This window comes from Spinacia oleracea, chromosome 4 (assembly GCF_020520425.1).
Source record: "Spinacia oleracea cultivar Varoflay chromosome 4, BTI_SOV_V1, whole genome shotgun sequence".
In the NCBI taxonomy this organism is placed as follows: domain Eukaryota; kingdom Viridiplantae; phylum Streptophyta; class Magnoliopsida; order Caryophyllales; family Amaranthaceae; genus Spinacia; species Spinacia oleracea.
In genome coordinates, this window is record NC_079490.1 from 134,946,039 (window position 1) to 134,967,095 (window position 21,057).

General features: G+C 36.7%; 2 protein-coding genes across 3 annotated transcripts; both read left to right on the forward strand.

The window, feature by feature from the left end:
* Nucleotides 1–2,609: 2,609 nt before the first annotated feature.
* LOC110799435 (secoisolariciresinol dehydrogenase-like) lies at nucleotides 2,610–4,097 on the forward strand. The gene is given in 3 exon segments (XM_022004707.2): nucleotides 2,610–2,782; nucleotides 3,291–3,312; nucleotides 3,314–4,097. Coding segments are annotated over 3 exon segments (813 nt in total). The 5' UTR covers nucleotides 2,610–2,744; the 3' UTR covers nucleotides 4,067–4,097.
* Nucleotides 4,098–17,400: 13,303 nt separating this feature from the next.
* Nucleotides 17,401–19,824, forward strand: LOC110779490 (borneol dehydrogenase, mitochondrial). 2 transcript variants are annotated; one of them, XM_056827226.1, is made up of 3 exons: nucleotides 17,401–17,542; nucleotides 18,100–18,494; nucleotides 19,415–19,824. In XM_056827226.1, exons 1-3 carry the CDS (start codon nucleotides 17,505–17,507, stop codon nucleotides 19,807–19,809), a joined length of 828 nt encoding a protein of 275 aa, XP_056683204.1. In that variant the 5' UTR covers nucleotides 17,401–17,504; the 3' UTR covers nucleotides 19,810–19,824. The 2 variants fall into 2 exon arrangements, with proteins under 2 accessions (XP_056683204.1, XP_021839695.2); XM_021984003.2 differs by having other exon boundaries at nucleotides 19,430–19,824.
* Nucleotides 19,825–21,057: the final 1,233 nt, after the last annotated feature.

Consider the following 21,057-nt stretch of genomic DNA (forward strand, 5'->3'; position numbering starts at 1 on the left):
CATGAAAAAGGGTTAGAATGTGGAAAGAGATTCGTTTGTTGGTAGTTGGGTTCAAAAATGTCATTTTTGGCCAATATAATTGTTTTCGCGACCAATATAATTTTTGTTTTCGCATATGAAACTTAATTTAATTTATTGGTTTGCATGTACGGTGTTCTTTTTAAAGGTTTTCAAAACTCCAAGGGAGGGGCCTTTTACCAAAGAGGAGTTGGATGAAGTTCGAGACAAGTGGGCTATTTGATTCAACGATTGTGAACTACCCTCAGTGTAATAAATAGAGCAGGCTTGTAGTTATTCGTGACTCTTACATTATTTTGTTATTTATCGATTTAATTAATTACATTTGAATTAATTCGGTAATATTATTGGAAATTTGAAATTTATATCTTTTTTAAGAATATCAAGCTGATGTTTGATGAAACGGTATTCAATAAATTATAATGCAGAATTTTATATTGCAAAATCAGAAATTATATTGCAGAATATTAGGAATTATATTGCAGATTTTTTTTTAAAAAAAAAATACTCAAAAGTTGCCTTTGTTTGCAACAAGAGCAGCTTTTGTAAAATTATCAAAAGTTGCCCTTAACAAGGGCAACTTATAAGCTTCACATAAGTTGCCCTTGTTGCAACAAGGGCAACTTATAAGATTATAAGTTGCCCTTGTTAAGGGCAACTTTTGATAATTTTACAAAAGTGACCCCCCCATTGGTGGCATTTATGAAGGGCCACTTATAAGCCACTTTTAAGGGCAATTTATCAAGTTTTTTCCTCTAGTGTTAATCAACGATTATTGCCCTTTGGTGACGGGATTTCCCGCCGTTAATGGTACAATTTTTTGTAGTGGGAGTAACAAACTTTTTATCTTTTATTTTGTTTTTAATATATTTTTTATTCATAGATTTTATCTTTTACAGAGTATTTAAGAATGTATAAAAGATTCTATTTTAACAAAACCATGACTTATATATCTTCACCTTAGGTAAAGCATTAATGTTAAAAAAAATTTAATTAAAAAAAACAAAGATTTTATACTTATCTTTTAAGTTATTACATAGAATTTGCTTAAAATGGTAAAAGAAAAAAAAAATAGGCGGAAAATTGTTTTATAAGAGAGCGACACGTGTTACGTGTACTTTTTCTGGTGATTACTTTAGTATGTTGTATATAAATGATTCAATACGGTTATTTCCCAATAATTAACAACTTCTAGTCCTAGTCTCCTAGATCAATAAGGTCAGGAACTTGGATTTTGTACAAGTGAACGACATAGTGTCCAAATAACAATAACTCACACGTATGTTATACGAAGTAGTTGATTTAGTCGGTAGAAGAAACACGCAGTACTCCTTATTTTGGCTTGTGATATGATATGATGCTGATTGCTGACAAATTTTGATGTCACACTAAACATGATTTACAGTGGTCATCGATCTTACGTTCTCCGTGTATCTGTTGCCACTATCACACTATGGTGGTCCTGGATCCATTTGGCATGGAGGAAGTAAATTCGGCATGCTGTGATGTGTTTCAAAACACATCATAGGGGCAATTCTGTAAATACATTGAATTTCAATGGTACATGTTTTACTCGGAATGGTACTCTGTTTTTATCGTAATGGTACATGTTTTATCGTAATGGTACTCCATTTAACGAAATGGTACTTTCTTTTTAATGAATGGTACACAAAATCCCCCTGTGATGTGTTTTGAAACACATCAAAACACATCACAACATGCCGAAATTCCGCTCCCTTTGGCATGTGTATAATATCATACGTAACTTGGTTACTGAATTACTCAGCGTTAACTTGTTTTTTAATGGTCTTGTGTTATCTATTTATCATATGCTATGTTAAATGTTATTGTTGAACACGTTCTTTGTCTATCCACTTTTTTAATGTTAACATAATATTTACTGTTTACTGTTACTTAAAAGTGTTTATATGTGTACGTACAATTAATAAACATTCTTAAGTGTTATTAAAAGTTTTGAAAATATATATACTCCTTACACTTTTTGTCATGAATTTTTTTGTGAATGAACAGGAGAGAGAGAATATTGCTGCTTATTACTACTATTTCATACAGCACGGGCATAAATAGAATACAATAATTATATAGGGTTTTATTTGAAGAAAAAAAATCTTATAATATTATGAAGATATATATTGACGGGATACAATGGACATCCATATAATAATTCATAACAAAATTAAATTTCATTACCGTACTATTCATAATTATTTTAGGAACTTATTGCCAAACATTATTCTTTTTATAGAATGATCATGCGTTTGAATTAAGAACAGCAATTATTGAGTATAAGATGATCTATTATAAGATATGACCCACATGTGTGACTTTTTCTTAAATAAGCACATGTTTAATTGGGGAGATGATTTGAAATGAGAAAATTATATTATACGAGACTGTCTCATGTTATGTTTTACCAAAATACTCCCATTATCCCTTCAACATTGTTCAAAATTTGACTTTTTACTGTCCTAAGATAGTAAAGATATGTCTTGGCTGGTAAATTGGGGTAAAAAAAGGTCATTTTTCAAAAATATATATATTATGTATATTGCAACCATATGATTAATGACTAGTTAAATGGTAAGACCCTGAAATTGAATAATAGAATGGGCCGTACTAGAGTGGATATATTATATATAAGGGAAATGCATGGCAAGCAATCATCAAATTAGAAAGACACGGCTAAAGTAACTTAAGACCGGAATATGGCAAGCGTCTCTGTGTTATCTGCTGCTGCCCGGAGGTAAACCTATATTCTAACTTCTAAGCTTATCATTTACTTACTGTATTTATAATAGGAGTATATATTAGTACTAAGCATTAAACTACTTTAGGTTATTAGCAATCCTAAATCGCAATAAAGCACTTATTATTAGTAGTGTTCTGTTGAAAGAGATCCAATGCGTCAAATTAACATCCATGCCTATTTTAATATTTCTATGCATATCAGGGGCATTTTGGTACATTTGTGCCAATATTGCTGACATAGCTACAAGGAGAACACATGTTGAACGTGAAGGGTAAATGTTGTACTGTGTTGTTCTATAACTAATATTACCTATTCAAGAATAAATGTTTGTATATGCAAAATTAAACTTTATAAGTTTTTGAATTTAAAAACTTTTGCAATTATTTTCAAATGTTGTGAATAATACTTGTTCCGTTTCACAATAGATGCATCATATCGAATATCGATTAGGAATTTCTGTTATTCATAATCAAATGCTCCGTGTTTGTATCTTGTGTCCTAGATTGGAAGGCAAGGTAGCACTCATCAGTCATCACAGGAGGTGCTAGTGGAATTGGTGAATATGCTGCTAAACTTTTTACCAAACATGGTGCCAAAGTCATGATTGCTGATATTCAAGATGATTTGGGCCAATCAGTTTGCAAATATTTAGGCCCATCAGTAGCCTCATACATCCATTGCAATGTCACAAATGAAGCCCATGTTCAAAATGCAGTGGACTCAACAATGGCCCAATATGGAAAACTCGACATCATGTTCAATAACGCGGGCATAGTGGGCCTTCCCAAACCCAATATCCTTGACAACACACAATCAGAATTTGAAAATGTTGTCAAGGTAAATCTTACTGGGACATTTTTGGGCACCAAGCACGCGGCCCGAGTAATGATCCCGACCCGACAAGGAAGTATAATATCGACGGCTAGTATTTGCTCCACCATAGGAGGTGTAGCCTCCCATGCCTACACTAGCTCGAAGCACGGTGTGTTGGGGCTCACAAGGAACACGGCCGTGGAACTCGGTAAACACGGGATTCGAGTGAATTGCGTGTCGCCGTATTTGGTTTTCACCCCTTTGTCTAGGAGCTTTTTTAATCAAGACGAAGAAGCTATGGCTAATGTATACTCTAATCTCAAAGGGGCTTGTTGTACGGTGGATGATGTTGCAAATGCAGCATTATATCTTGCAAGTGATGATTCTAAGTATATTAGTGGGCATAATATTGTTGTTGATGGTGGATTTACCATTATGAATACTGGCCTTTGTATGTTTGAGTAACTCTAATAATAAGATTGTGATTTTTTATTTATTTATTTATTTTTGTTGTGGATGGGCTATAAGGGAAATATTAATTCAAATGAGGGTGGAGGAATTTGAACCTGCAACCTATACTATACAAATATTTAATTTAACTATTATGTCAAGACTTCATTAATGTAAAATTATGGTATTCTCAAGTGAGGTAACAATCTTAAATTGTCATTGTAGTGTACCAATTACGTTTTCCACGTGATTTGAATTATTGTCCAGCGTGAACATTATTCATTAAAGTATAAAGACACCAATTATACGATGATTAAATGATACTTCCTCCGTCTCTTTTTGTTTTTTACGTTTTCCTTTTTTGGTATTTCAAAATGTTTGTTACATTTCCTTTTATATTATCACATAAATAACTTAGTATTCTTTCAAAATTTGTGTCCAATCATTATTTTAACCAATCAAATTCATTGGGTCATTTAATCTCTCACACTTTTCCATTGGGACATTAAATTTTTCTCATTTCCCAATATCAGAATTTTGATAAAAGTGAAAACATTATAAATAAACGTAATTTATCTCGTTTAAATAAAAAAATTGAGGAATTTCAATGCAAATTAATTATTCGTTAAAACGCGTGAAAAATACCAAACGTAAAAAACAAAAAGAGACGGAGGGAGTACTGAGTACGCATTAATTGATAAGATATAGCCATATGGGCCACATGGGTGATTTTTTTTAATAAGATACCCATGTTTAACTTCCAAATTATGGGTGAGTCGGGTGACTGTGTGAGATTATCTTATCATGTTACTCTTTTTACAATGCACTCCCGTTGACTCAATTTAACTTTGATGGTCCTAACTCCTAAAACACTTCCTAATTATCAATGTAAGTTTCATAAACGTAAAAAACCACTCCCTCCGTTTCTTTTTATTTGTTACGTATTTCTTTTTGTGTGTTTGACAATATTTGTTACTGAGAAAACTTTATTGATCCACTGGATAGTCTACCCACCGGACCGTTTCTTTTTATTTGTTACGTATTTCTTTTTGTGTGTTTGACAATATTTGTTACTGAGAAAACTTTATTGATCCACTGGATAGTCTACCCACCGGACATGGCAATTGACATGGCATGGGTCGGGAGAGAGAGATTAACAAATAAAAAAGAAAAAAACAGTCAGCATCTAGAAAAAAGAAATAGAGTATTAATTGCTTGGTTAGTACGAAGTGAGTAATTAATACTTTCTCTCTTTGGTTTTATCACCCTCTCTGATTGAATTTTTCTTCACACTCTATTTTCAACCATTGTATAATAGTCCTTGGTTTTGCTCTGTTTCGCTGAAAACCTCCCCTCTTGCCTTTTTGGCGACGGATTTTGTGGGTTCTTCTTATGATTCTTAACCGTTAATGTGGTGGTTTCGGCGGTGGTATTAGTTGCGGGTGGTTTCAGTTGTGGTAGGCGGTTTCGGCGGTGGTAGTAGTTGCGGTTCTTCTTATGATGCTTTAACGGTTAATTGGGTGTTTCTACTACTTCTAAACATCTGAGTTTTTTATAATTTTATTCAAGTTGATTAATTTGTTTGGACAAAAGTAAAAGGAAAATTGTCAATTTTTTTCTCTTCCAGATCTTATAATTCTTTGATATTTTATAGATCGGTCTATTTTTCCTTAATCTTGAAGGGTATGCTGCTTGATATTTTGATTGGAATATTTTGATTTTTGAGAATTTTCTTTTTTTTCATGTTCTTTTTAAAGATGTTGATCTGCTCCCTAATTTTTTAGGCTCTATACATACACATGGTGAGGAGAGAAAAAGAGGGGAGGAAAATGAAGACTAATAAGTATTCTGGTGAAAAAGGGAAGATCATTGATTAATAAATTATCTTTGCTGGGATATATTTATAAAACTTGTCGTAAAGCGTCAATCAATGGCTCTTAGAGTCTTAGAATATGGACAATGGCTCTTAGAGCCTTTCCGAGTTAATCTCATTGATTGGAAAACATTTCCAATTAAATGGCATTTTCGTAAATAATTGATGATTTTATTACGAAAATGCCATTAAATGTGGGTTAAAGTACAATGACATGTCATCAAATGTGAACCACATGTACGATCATTATTGTATTTTCATAACACATCAACAACTATATAATATACAGTCAACACCTCACAATATACAATAAGCTTCTACTAATAAACAATCTACAACTATAAATATACAGTCAATCATTTACCAATAAAGTAATCATCAGCAATCATAAAATATGCAGTGAACGACAAGTGTTATACAATCAACACCGAGTAATATGCAGTCAATAACTGTAAATATACAGTCAACACTTAACTTTATACCACCTACAGTTTTCGAGCAACATATTTACAAAAATGCCATTTGATTGAAATATTTTTCCAATCACTGAGATTAACTCGGAATTTCTCGGCTGTTAGAGTCTTAGAATATGGACAATGGCTCTGTTAAATAAAGCAATGTTGCAATTAAAAAAAATGTAGTTCTGCTCCATTCATTTTACTTTTTTTGACGGGAGCTCCATTAATTTACTTGGGGATGTAGATAAAAGTTCATTTGTCCATTATGAATGAGAGTTTAGTATAGTTCTGCCTCCATCATCATTTTTTTTTTTATTTGATTACTTTAAATTTTGATTCATAACTTAATCCTTAAATCAATTCAAAACGCATATAATAATATCAATAGAAATTTTTTAACCAAAACTTCGATAGGAGTCTAACATACGGAGTATAAATTACAAAGTACTTTGTAAATATGTTAGATAATTTTAAGGATATACGGACATTCATTGTCAAATCTGTTAATGTCAAAACAAACAATGTTAAGATCATCATGAAACGATGGCAGTGTAAACTATCATGTTAAGATCATCATGAAACGAAAGCAGTGTAAACTATCATCCTGAAATGAAGGCAGTGTAAACGAAGGCATAATTCTATTCTTTCAATTTTAATATGAATTTTTAATTTTATCCTTTCAAATTTATTAAGATTTTCTTATTTTGTCCTTTCAATTTTACATGTCAATAATTGTACGTAGCTACTCATTTACAATTATATGACATACCGGGATATGAATAAGTCGATACACTCGTGAACAAGTTAAAACTCCGTCAAATAGAAAGTCGGTTGGGTTACGAACTCGCTTAACTCGAACAACCTAATATATGGCTTAGCTCAATGAATTTTGTAATGATATGTAGTAAAGGAAATGTCAATTTCAATTTAATTACACGTACTTATCTTATGCGATTTGAATTTATTATATAGAGTACACCTTATATTTTCGATCAACTAACCTTAATTTTACTTATATGGACAAGGGTTAAAAAGTGTAGATAAATGTTGATTAAGTGTACTCTAGTTTAGGGTTTAAGGGTTAGGGTTTAGGGTTAGGGTTAGGGTTAGGGTTTAGGGTTTAGGGTTTAGTGTTCATATGATCATTAAAAAATGATATTTCTATAATTTTATATTTAGAAACGGGGGTAACAGTACTTTAACTTCATATATGATTTATTATAATTATAAACATTTTAAAATGGTATTTCTAGATTTTTAGTTAGTTTGTACAACGAATCTTACGATTCTACCATCTAATTTTATAAACCACCCAGTCGGTTTAAAGTAGAATAGAAATTCTGACAAATCTATTACTATATACTAAAAGAGACACCAGGAATGACATGTGTCAATTCCTGTGCGATTTTTTCCCGCCAAAAATCACTTTCCCAAAAAGTGTATCTGTTTTATTTTATTTTTATTCTCTATCTTTTTATAAACTATTTATGTATGGAATCAAAGTTTAGTTTAAAAATTATGGAAATAATAGATAAGACGTAATAATATTTATTCTAAATTGGTAATATTTTAGTCAAATCGCTATATTAATAATGGAAAATATATCACTCAATATTTTGGTCAAATTACCATATTAGCATTTTAAATATGCATATTAGATGAATAAATCTAAATGAATATGTAAAAAAGGTTATAACTATAAAGTAGTTTGCGGGATATTCAGTTAAATATTTTGTGAAAAAATGATCAAAATCCGTGCGTGCACGAGATCTAATCTAGTTGCATATAAATTAGACCTGTCAAACGGGTTAGATGGGTTAGGTTCGAGTCGGGAAAATTCGAGTTCGACTTAAAAAATAGGTTGGGTGTATATCTAGTAGGTAAATACGGGTTGAACGTATAAGTGTTTCATGTCGAGGTTTTTGTTTTGAGGGAATTTCATGTCGAGTTAGGATTTAAATACGGTGCGGTGACACTTTTTTTTCCTTAACCCATCGAGCGACCGTAACCCGACCCATTAAGACCCACATTTTTACGGTTTTATTTGTGTTTAGGGATGGAAAATTGTGCCCAAAACCCAAAATAATGGGTCGCATACGAGTCGAGTTTACGGGTTTGATTGATTTTTGACAAGTCTACATAAGGTCATATGATCTAGATCACAATGTTAATAATGCAACCATACGTTTTTTTTGACTAATTTTTAACTTTACACCCTATATGAACGTATTCATTGAATATTTATGGAATCTTTTAATCATTAAGAAAATTTTATAAAAGAAATAATAATAATAATAATAATAATAATAATAATAATAATAATAATAATAATAATAATAGTAATAATAATAATAAAAAAATAAAAAAATAATAATAAAAATAATATATTAATATTATAATTATTATAAATAATAAATATTTTAAAAATGAAATTTGAAAAGATAAATACTCCGTATGATGCTGTAGACGTTTTTTTTTATAAGTCTGGCTGCGATTTTATTGAAGGCTCGTGGCCCATGTGGTGAATTGGCCCAATTACAGACCTTCACCAATTACAAAATAAACAAAATGAAAGCAGTCAGTGATGTTTTGTTTTACAGCCAAGCTACAAAATTGTCCATGCGTTGTAATCCTTGTTTGGCCAAGGCATCAGCCACTGTATTGGTAGCTCTTCCCTTGTATCTTATTGAAATTTCATTCCCCATTTTTGTTGCCTCTTGTATGTAATTGATGATGAAGTTGAGATTCCATGGGCATTTGCTGTCTCCGTTACACCATTTGACCGCATTAGCCGAGTCTGATTCAACAATGAGACCATAATTTGAGAACCGATCACACGAGAGGAAGATTTTTATGGCTCTTTGGATAGCAAGTGTTTCTGCATGGTTTATTTCAACTAGGGGAATAGGGGAGGAGAAGATACATGCAAAATTTCCTTTATGGTTCCTTAAAACACCTCCAATTGCCGATTTTCCCATCGTGGTGCTAAGCGAGGCGTCCACATCCATTTCATCAGATTCACAGGAGGGGGTGACCAAAGTTCTGCCGTGTAGGGGGTGATTGTTTTGGACACTGTGAGTGGTCTATGTGTCCATTGAAGACATTTCGGGTTTATGAGGACCTCATTTGTATTGTATGGGAATTGGTCACCCCACCCCTTTATCCACCATGAGAGGCGAAGCAGGATTAATTCTTGTACCTGCGGGATTGAACTCTTGGATTCTTTGAAGATGCGTCCGTTTCTCTCTTTCCAAATTGACCACACAATTACAAAGAAGGAAGTAGCCCAGACTTTGTTGAAAAATTTGCCTTTCGGAGGATGATGCCATTGGTCAAACGCTTGCCGAATAGAGAACGGAGCACACCATTTTACATCCCATAAGCTTAGCCACCAAGCCCATAGCTTCCATGAGTATTGACAGTGCATGAACAAATGGTTGAGGGACTCTAGATCAGAGTTTCATAGGGCACAAATTGTTTCCGATTGAGGGATTATGTTGAGACGGCCTAGTTTCTCTCTGGTATTTATTTTTCCAAGAAGTACAAACCATGTGAATATTTCTATGCGGTGAGGTACTAGGCTGTGCCATATTCCCTTGATCACATCCTTCGGTCGATGAGAGTCAGCTTTGTCAAGCTCGGATGTGAAGGATTTTACAGTGAATATGCCCAATTTGTGAGGGGCCCATATTATTTCATCTTGGTTTGATGTGGAAAGAACAACCCCTTCAAGTATCTGTTGAAGTTGCGCTCGCTCGACATGGTCTTGCGGCCTTAACGGCCTAGCCCAAACTAAGCTCCATTTCCATGTAAACCCATCCCAAAAGCCATTTGCATCGACTGTGGAATCCTTTGAAGTGCTTATTAGGTAGAGGCGTGGGCACACAGCCTTGAGTGGGGATTTAGAGGCCCATAAGTCGTGCCAAAAGAGTACGTTGAGCCCATTTCCTAATTTCTTCCTGATGCTAGCTTGTGCAATTGATCTAGCTTGGGTGTTGCGCATCAGCGCAGTGCATGGACTCTTCCAAGGGCCACCGTGAGATGGTATGATCATGTCTGAGATAGAGAAGGTAGGGCCGTATCCATACTTAAGTTGTATGACGTTTCGCCATAGTGCTTGAGGTTCATTGTGGAAGCGCCATATCCATTTAAACAGCAATGCTTTATTCCTATGCAAGAGATTTCCCATGCCTAACCCCCCAAGATCTTTTGGGAATTCTAGCATGCGCCATGACACAAGTGCCATGCCTCTTTTCTCCGTTGATCCGCACCACATAAATTTTCTTTGGATTCTAATGATTTTTTCTAGCACACCTTTTGGAATGGGAAAAAGAGACATATAGTACAATGGGAGGCTCGACAGGGATGCCTTGATAAGAATGGTGCGACCGCCGATGGACAGGAGGTTCCCTTTCCAGGAGGCGAGTTTTTTCTCCATTCGAGCAAGAACAGGGTCCCATATAGCAGTGCGGTTTAAGGACCCTCCGATGGGCAGACCAAGGTAGGTGAGGGGCAAAGAGCCCGTTTTGCATAGTAGGGCTTTGGCGGCAGATTGCAGCCACGAGTCCTCAACATTGATGCCAATCATAGAAGTTTTAAGGAAGTTTACTTTGAGCCCGGAGACTAGCTGAAAAAGAATCAAGGATATTTTAATGTTGAGCAAGGAGTTGACTTCTGGAGTGCAAAACATTAGGGTATCATCTGCGTATTGTAGATGGGTTAGCTTAGGCCCATTACGGCACACCTCCACACCCTCCCAAAGTCCCCGGGCTGCCTCCTTTTGAATAAGGAGATTGAGAGGCTCTACTGATATGTCGAAGAGAAACGGAGATAATGGGTCGCCTTGGCGGAGACCCCGTTGGAGCTTGAAAGGAGGGGAAGGCGATCCATTAACAAGGATCGAGGTTGCCGCCGTTGTTATACACGATTGCATCAAGTTTCTCCACTTGATTGGGAAGCACATTTGTTCTAAAACCCAGTCCAGATAGCTCCATGATACGCTATCGAAAGCCTTGTAGAAATCAAGTTTCATGATTACTGCTTGTTTCTTGTTCCTCTTACATGAGTCAATAATCTCCCTAGCAATAAGGGCACCGTCTAAGATTTGTCTGCCTTTTATAAATGAAGATTGGTGTGGCCCAATAAGTGCATCCATGACTCGTTGCAGTCTCCTTGCTAGAACTTTGGCTAGAATCTTGTACATACAGCCTACCATACTGATTGGGCGGAAGTCCTTGAATTCATCGGGGTTTTCAGACTTTGGTATAAGGGCTATAAAGGCCATATTACATCCTCGAGGAAGGCAAGCTGATGACCAAAACTCCTCAATAAAATCATAAACATCATTTTTTATCACTTCCCAGGATTCCTTAATGAACTTGAAATTAAAACCGTCTGGTCCTGGAGCTTTAGAGCAATCACACGAGGCCACTGCACTATTAATTTCTTCATGGGTGAATTTTTCTGTGAGGCATTCCTTCTGTTCACTTGAGAGTGTTCTGAACTCTAGATTTTTGAAGGTGGGCCGAGTTTGGTACTCTTCCTTGAAGATGCTTTCAAAGTAGGCAGTGGCTTCTCATTTTATGTCAACGGGATTATCAATCCTTTCACCATTGTGAACTATGTTTTCTATGCAGTTCCTCCTTCTTCTCAGTGAAGCCAAAGTGTGAAAATACCGCGTATTTTTATCTCCTTCCGCAATCCATTTGGCTCTGGAGTTCTGAGCCCAGTACATCTCCCTTCTTTTGAGCCAAGCCCACAATTCAATTTGTGCGGACTTCCTTTGGGACAGTTCGTTCTCATCAAGTATTCTGTCATTCGCCGTCTGATCAATGCCGTGTATCTTTTCTTCAAGGGATGCAATGGATGTGTCGGTTAGGCCAAAGTCACTGATGTTCCATGCCTTCAAGTTTTTCTTTGCTTGTTTGAGTTTTCCTGGTAGCGACAGAGTCTGGGATTTATCCCACGTTTCTTTGATTACCTTCATACAGCCCGGGTGGCTTAGCCAGCAGTTAAGGAACCTAAAAGGCCTGGGTCCCCAATTTCTTACCGCGGAACTGACAAGGATAGGGCAGTGATCGGAAAGACCCCTCTTGAGGAGAGTGCACTTCAGAGAGGGGTATAAACTGATCCATTATGTGTTCACAAATAATCTGTCAAGCCTGCTTTTTTATTGTCCTCGAAACCACGTGAACTTCCCATCAGGAGGGATCTCTATCATTTGTGTTGCCTGCACAAAGAGTTTGAATTCATTCGAGCCGTTAGTATTAAAAGATTGACTTCCCCTCTCATTTGGGTTTAGTGTCTCATTGAAGTCCCCTAGCAGTAGATAAGGCAGTCGCAAAAGATTCCAAAACACCGAGATTTCGTGCCAAACACGACTTCTTGCATCCACAGAACACGGGTTATAGATGTTTACTAGGGCGCACTTGGTGTTTGAAGGAAGAATAAGCCCAACTAAGGCAATCCAGTGATTTTCAATTTTGAGAGATTCGAGTGTGAACAGGTCTGGTTTCCATAGGGAGAGTAGGCCCCCCGAGTTCCCTACAGATGGGCTGGAAGCCCACTGGATATTGTGTTCATTCCAGATTGATTTAATAGCATTAGGGGAGATGCAATCCATTTTGGTTTCTTGAATAAACATAAAGGTCGGGTTGTGTTTAGCGATGAGCTTTCGCAGTGAGGTTCTTTTGATTTTTGCCCCGAGGCCTCTAATATTCCAAGATAGAACAATCATGATGGACTAGATGGACTGGTAGGGTGAGATGAGTTGGTAAGGTTAGAGGGAGGCATCAGCCCATTCTGATTTTTGGCGAGATAAGAAGCTCTCTATGCGGCCCACTAAGGCCGAGGGGTGGCCCTTGAAGTCCAGCTCGAGGGTTTTTGCTATATCGAGGGTTTCGGGTGCCGAAATGGATCGGTGAGGGGAGGGAGGCTTGGGTTGGGGGTGAGGTTTGGCGGCGGGGGGGGGGGGGGGGTGGCTTGGGTTGAGGGTTTTGTTTTTTCTTGCTTGTACCCGCGCGCATGGACCTTTTCATGGCTTTTTTCATTCGTTTGGTTAAGTGCAGTTTTTTGAGGTTTAAGGGGATCACATCTTCAAAGCCCGGTGGGAAGATAGGCCCGGAAGAGGTCGATGAAGAAGAGGTGGGCTTCTTTTGCCTTTTTTAGGGGCCCAAATTTGTTTGAAATTTGGATGGGTAGTCCAGTTGGGGTTGAGCCCAATTGAAGTGGTGGGGGGGGGGGTCAATTATGCGTCCTGTAGCAGGTGGGCCCAGGGAGTGGAGAGTTGGTTGAGCATGATTGGTAGGTGAAGGATTTGCTGTGGACCACGAATTCGATGATGTAGGTGAGCTTTTGGAATTCCCATTGTTTGGGAAAAGGGTTTTTGTGTTCCCACTCCTCGGGACTGGGGAGTCAGAGGAATTAATGATGTTTTCATTATTATGGCGCGGCTCGAGGTAATTATTGGCGCTGGTACTGAGGGAATTTGGACTGTTTGGTTGTGAGGTTGACCCGTCGTCTTCGCCACCAGATGGAGTTGGCTCCGGCGACAGGGTTGGTTTTGGATATTGAGGTTGAGAGGGCTCTGTGGATGAGAGATGGGAGTATGATTCTGATATGCAGATAGTATATTGCGCGTCCCCTATTTCCATGACCATCTTGCAGTTTATTGAGAATAAGCAGTCCGTGAGGACAACAAGGTTGGAGCATTCGAAGTTGGAGCTATCTACTGAGATGACCCTTCCGAAGATGCTCCAAATCTTGTAAAAATTCTCATATCCCCACCCAATGAGTGGTACACCATATATTCTGATGTAGGTCTTACGCCACTGTGCAGCGCAGCAGTCATTGACGTTTCGCAGGTCCAAAAACCAGTTCTCGAGCCATTTGCTTTCCATCATTGCCTTCTTGTCCTCAAAGCTGTCAAAGGAGATCAGGTGTAATAAGCCGCCTATTGGTTGGATAGTTAGACAAGTGACACCTTCTGCCAGATATGGTCTAGGATTTGGGGTGAAGGCATGTAAGAAATTGTTGTGCCAACGATGCTTCTTGATAGTAATTCATCATGGTCATGGATTCTCTGCCCCTTCATAGTGATTAGAACTTCGCCATCAACCTCGCTGGTTGATAAATCATCTCTTGTCTGTTCCGTGTCCTCCCCTAAAATTCTTGAGCTCATCCTGCGGACGGGGCAAGTGTCGAATTTAAAGCAGTCTGGTAGTGGATCGGGTTCTGTGGGGGGTATGGATTGGGTCTTGGAGAGGGGGGATTTTGCCGGAGCGATAGGGTGGGGGGGGTGGGGGGAGAGGGTTTGAGTGGTTGTGGAGGAAAGCATCCTTGAAAGAGCGGTCGACCCTGCGGGGCGACATATGCTCAGATGATATGGTATGGTTATGAGAGGGGGTTTTTGGTTTGGCCGGAGGTGGTTTGGGGTGGCAGGGGGGTGGTGGGGGGGGGGGAGGAGTGATGATGGTGTCCTGTTTGGCGAACTGGATTTTGATGCGGTGTCTGTTCAGTGTTCTCCCATCTTCGTCCCTAATCACATTCATCGATGGGGGTTGCGCAGCAAATCTGATAAAGGCATACCTAAATTTTGGATTTGGTTTGGGTGGGTTGGGTATTGAGATGTTTACTATGGGACCATATGGCCGGAATATGTCATAGAGGTGGGATTTGGTGATATCAGTTGGTAGGAGGGTGATGAAGATGGTTTTGGATGCCATAGCCGCCGGTGTTTTGGGTTTCCTTCGTTGTACCGTTATCCACTGTTCGGGGTTTCTCTCTCTAGGTCTCCAGTCTCCCTCTCTCTCTCTAGACTCCATTTTTATGATGCTGTAGACGTTACCAGTGATAAATATGAATCATATGATGGAGTAAGGTACGTATCTTCCCACCTTTTCATTTTACAGCTCCCTACATCTCCTCCCTTTTAGAAATTAATGTATTTTGAAAATTGTAAAATGTCTCTTGAATTTTTGTACGGTACCAAGGTTCATTCATACTGGTTCCAAGAAGAAATTTATGAAAAAAAAATCACAATTTCTTATTCTTGACTACGATACGAAATTTGATTAACCGAGTCGACTGAACATCGCCATTGTTGCTGTCTTGCTGAAGGTCTATCAAAGAAGAAGAATTTTTTTTGTTCACCTACCTCAATTGGTTTAACGCAAAAAAAGTATAAATTAAAAAGTTGAAATTATGTATTCAAAAAATTATGAAACGTGGAGGCAATGAATCTATCACAAATTCACAATATGAGTTTGTATTGATACAAATTATGTATCGGTATTAGCATAATCACAATCCCATTATTAGCTGAATTTTTATTGATTACAAAGTTAATAAATGCTTTTACGCTCATAGTCTATTAGATTGTCCACCTAACCTTTCTATGTCCACATGGGTTGTCCACCTCAGCTGGGTAGACAACCCAGTGGGTTGCTCAATCATTCTCCGTTTGTTACGTGGGAGAATCTTTCCTTTTATAAATTTATTATACTATCATTTTTTGTGGCATCTTTTAATTTTAATTGGTCCAATCTTTTCAGCTCATTAAATATCTTTGCAATTTTCCAAGTATGTTAAATTACCAATCTTTATGTTTTTCCATTATTTGTTCATTTTGATAAATAAAACAATCTTATTGGTTGTTGTAATGATTAGTGGATTGAGGTTTTACTTATGTTTATTTTTTTAATAAAAAAGAAAAAGAATCTTTATTATACGTTAATAAACGTGCAAAAGTCCAAACTTAACAAACAAAAAGAAACGGAGGGAGTACAAAAGTTGATATTTTAATAATGCATCGAAATACATTTAACGAGAATTTTTTTTTCTATTTTATAACGAAAATTGTTGTAGATTCATATTCAATTAAACCTTTGTCCTCAAGAAACACGAGCGTAACATCCAAGGCAAAAATCCTCCATCCACACCAACACCTCCTTAAAGATTTCACATGAGTATATATGTTTTATATACATTGATGTAAATCCGGGGTAAAAATTGTTGCGGTCAAAAGTTGGTAAAGTTTGACATAGCTTGCATTTATAGGTAGGGGTGTTCATCAGTCCGAACCCTGATCGTACCGGACCGAAGATTGGATTTTTGATAATTCAAGACCCGAAGATCAAACCGATTATGCTTGGACCGGATCGATAATCGATCAAAAATTTGGACAGGACCTATTCGGATCGTTTGTAGACCTATTTCTATATATTTATTATTTTTTCTAAAAGTTATGGTAAAAAAAAAAAAAAAAACCCCCAATTGTTTAAGGCCTTTTTTTTGAAAGCTGAAATAAAATATTTACAACATATGAAATGAGATAATTAAATTTTTAAATAATTTATATTATACTTTATTAAAAAAAAATTGGTCCCTTCTAAAATCGGGTTTTTGACAGGACCGGACAGAAGTCCGGAAAATAATATTTTTCGATCCGAAGACCGGACCGGCTGCCTCCGGTCCGGTCCAATCTGGTCCATCCGGACCAATTTTTGCACACCCAAATAGAATAAGCTGGCCAGTGCATATACTAAATCAAGAACACCATCTTAGACTTTATATGTGGAGGAGTTTAGGCCACAACACAACCTAACATAGTAACTGAAAAAATATGCCCAAACGTCATATCACAACTTTAAGAATATGTGGATGGGTGATGATAAAGGTCGCAAGTTGCGACAACATTTAGTTGTTGCAATCTTACGTGTCGCAGTTTAATTGGTACATATATGCGCCACGTAGACTATCCGTCATCAGAATATTTTTACTATCAATTCAATATTTTTACTATGAAAATATGTAAATAATGAAGTCGATATAAAGAAGGAAACAAATTAGAATATTAAGATTTTCTTACCCTTTTATGAAACATGTATAATAGGTTATGTAAGTTAAATATTTTAGTTTCCAATTTATATCATGCCACATAAATATGCCATGTCATCATTGTGACACGGCTTAAAGGTCGCATGTTGCGACCTTTATCATTTTCGTATGTGGATACTAGAGGCTTTATAAATAAGTTCATGAGATAGTAAGCAATCACTACTCAGCAGCACCAAACTTTACAACCAAAGATATATAGCAAGTTAGCAACTACTCAGGACATCGAATGGCAAGTGTGCCAGTTTTTTCGGCTGCTGCCCGAAGGTAAATACATCCTTTGGTTTAAAATAGTTACACCGTGTCTAAGCTTATTGTTTTTGCTTTACTATCTTGAATTTCACACTATTGTAGTAGGTGGAGAATTATTCACCGAGATCGTTTTGGGGCAGATCTCTAATACTCTCTCCGTCCCAAATTACTTGCATTATTTTGACTTTCTCCACTTTTTACACAATTTATTTTGACCACAGTTCATTTATACGATTCATTTTGACCATATATAATATATTGTTCTCTTCATCTTGTTATAAGTATTTTTAAAATATTAACATTTTATAACTTTCTAATATGTAGTTAAATATATTAGTGGTAAAAGGTGTACATGCAAGCGTGTCCAGTCACACTGGGGTAACTAATTTGCGACAGATGAAGTATTTCTTTTTGGATATATGTAAGACAAGTATGCTAAGATATTGTACTACGTCAACAAAATGTTGAAGTTTCAAACCTTGACTAATTATTTTTGACCGAGATCCGCCACTGTACTGTAGGATAACTGTCTGTAAATCCAAACAATTTTCACATTTATGTAATGTTTCCAGGTTGGAAGGCAAGGTAGCACTCATCACAGGAGGTGCTAGTGGAATTGGTGAATATGCTGCTAAAATATTCACCCAAAATGGTGCAAAGGTCATGATTGCTGACATCCAAGATGATTTGGGCCAATCTGTTTGCAAAAACTTAGGCCCATCAGTAGCCTCATACATCCACTGCAATGTCACTAATGAAGCCCACGTTCAAAATGCAGTGGACTCAACAATGGCCCAATATGGAAAGCTCGACATCATGTTCAATAACGCGGGCATAGGATGTTACCCCAAGCCCAACATCCTCGACAACACACAATCGGACTTTGAGGAAGTAATTAAGGTGAATCTTGTTGGGCCGTTTTTAGGGACAAAACATGCAGCCCGAGTAATGATCCCGGCCAAACAAGGTAGTATTAGATAATAGTCTTCACTTTGCAATAAGATTCGATCAGCTATTACCTATAGCCCGGGGCCCGACCCAAAAATGTGGGTTTGGGTAGTATAAAATATGCATTTTTAAACCCGGGATTGGCCCGAAAAAAGCTGTTTTGGGCCGTAAAGCCTGCACCAAATTCATTGGACTGGGCATGATTTTTTATGTTAAAGTCCGAAAAAAATCCAATAGTTCCATTTTCCTTCTTGTTCATCAATCGGAAATCCCCTCCTCACTAGTCTCCACCGTCTTCTTCTTAGGTTGTTGCTTGGGATTTTTCTTTGGAGCTAGAATCTATCAATAGAATCAAATAATAAATAGTGTAGTGAGCCTACGACAACGAACATGGCTCAAGAGTCACACGACCCTAATTTTTATCACCTCTACTCTGCATATGTGGGAGTATTTTCTCACATGGAAGAAATATAATATGATGTTTTGCATATATTTAAGCATATTCATGTGCTACATATATTAAATATGTATTGAGCTCAAGTTATTGGGTCCACTGGAGCAATGGGATTAGTGGGCTAGTATTGGCTTGATAATATGGCTATATATTATTATCTTCATTTCAAAATAATAGTGACACATTGATTTTTGACATCATTCACAAATATCAATTTGACTATCATTTGTGATTTACGGGTAATGAAAATATAGTCGTGTGGGGTCTTGTTTGATTCGTTTCGATATGTACTTTCGAAATATCAACTTTTTATAATTTTTACGAATACGAAATTAGAGATATTAATGTCCTAACAATTACATTGGCAAGAGTGAAAATGTAAACTGTCCCCATTATTTCGAAACGGAGAGAGAATTAATCAAGACCTTAGCACTTTGCATATAATTAACGTTAATTTGTATTCCTTTTTTTTTTTTAATTCAAAGTATACTTTCAAACAGGTAGTATAATTACGACGGCTAGTACTTGCGCCACCATAGCGGGTGTTGCACCCCACGCCTACACCACCTCGAAGCATGGCGTGTTGGGGCTCATGAGGAACACCGCCGTGGAACTTGGAAAGCATGGGATTCGAGTGAACTGCGTGTCACCACACGTGGTCGCAACCTATATGACTAAGACCTTCTTTGATCTAGATGATGAAGATTTTGCTAATATATACTCTAATCTCAAAGGAGCTATGTGTAAAAAGGAGGATGTTGCGAGTGCGGCTTTGTTTCTTGCAAGTGATGAATCCAAGTTTATTAGTGGACATAATCTTATTGTAGATGGAGGATTTACTATTGTGAATCCAGCATTTAGTATGTTTGAAAAACTTTAGTAAAGATTTTTGAGGTGTGGTTACATTATTTATCCGTATTTCGGTTTTCGTATTTACTAGACAAAGGTAATAGGTACAACTTTTTTTTTTTTGACCCAAGGTACAACTTACAATAGTACTTCCTCTGTTCCACCATAGATGCATCAAATATCAACCTTTTATAATTTTACTTATACGCATTTAGAGATATTAATGTTCAAAGAAGCGTGTTGGCATGCGTGCAAATAGAAAGGCTAATGCACCAGCCGGGAATCGAACCCGGGTCTGTACCGTGGCACGGTACTATTCTACCACTGGTGCTTAATGTTATAAGTCATAGACAAACATATATATTTATTCTGCAGTGCATAGTAGCGTTTTCTCTTTTCTTTTATTCGACCAATCAGCCTTTGTAGTAAGGGAGAGGAGACATTTTTATGTAATTTCTATTTCTATTATGAAACTAGGAAACTTTTAATACATTAAGTTTGTCGCTTTTCTTGTTAAGGTAAAAATCATGTACTAATTGTATAATTATTTATTTTTTAACTAAAATTTCTAGATTTTTTTTAAAAAAATTAGTAGGAAAGAAAATCAGGTGAAATTCTTGGAGTAAGTCGTTCTTGTGGATGATGAGGGTAAAGGAGAGATCAAGACGGAGACCAAAATGATACAAAAATACAAGAACTTCCTTTAGCCGTCAAATAGTAAGCCGCTTGATAATTAACCTCGATCGGAAACAATGATTGATCGAGACGGAAGCAAAATTTTGATAAGTTCCTCTTCACATCCTCGATTAAACCTTTAATTTCTCACGGAACCTGCCATACGTAATTAATTTTTCAAGTTGATCACCCCTAATTAAGTTATCTCGATCTCTCCATAATAAAGCTTTTGCGCCCCAATGCCATGCACTCCTGATTCCCTTTCTGAGTGTCAAAACTTCGACAAATTAAAGAGAATGTCGTCCTCCACGTGAAGCGCCTTTGCTCCCGCCATCAACAAAGCACCTTTATAATCACGAATGAAAAAACTCAAACATTGTAGAGAAAATGCTAATGTATATTTAGGGTTATTGAGATCTCATAATAACTTTAGTAATTACGTAGTGCTGATTAGTATAAAAAATTCACAAAATTCTTATAAACCCTATTCCTAATACAACTTGGACTATAACTCTAATAAAGAATTCTCCGAGTCCTAGCATATAAATTGTACAAATCTAGTTACATTAGCTTTCCAAATATAATTAGGATTATTGTAACACTA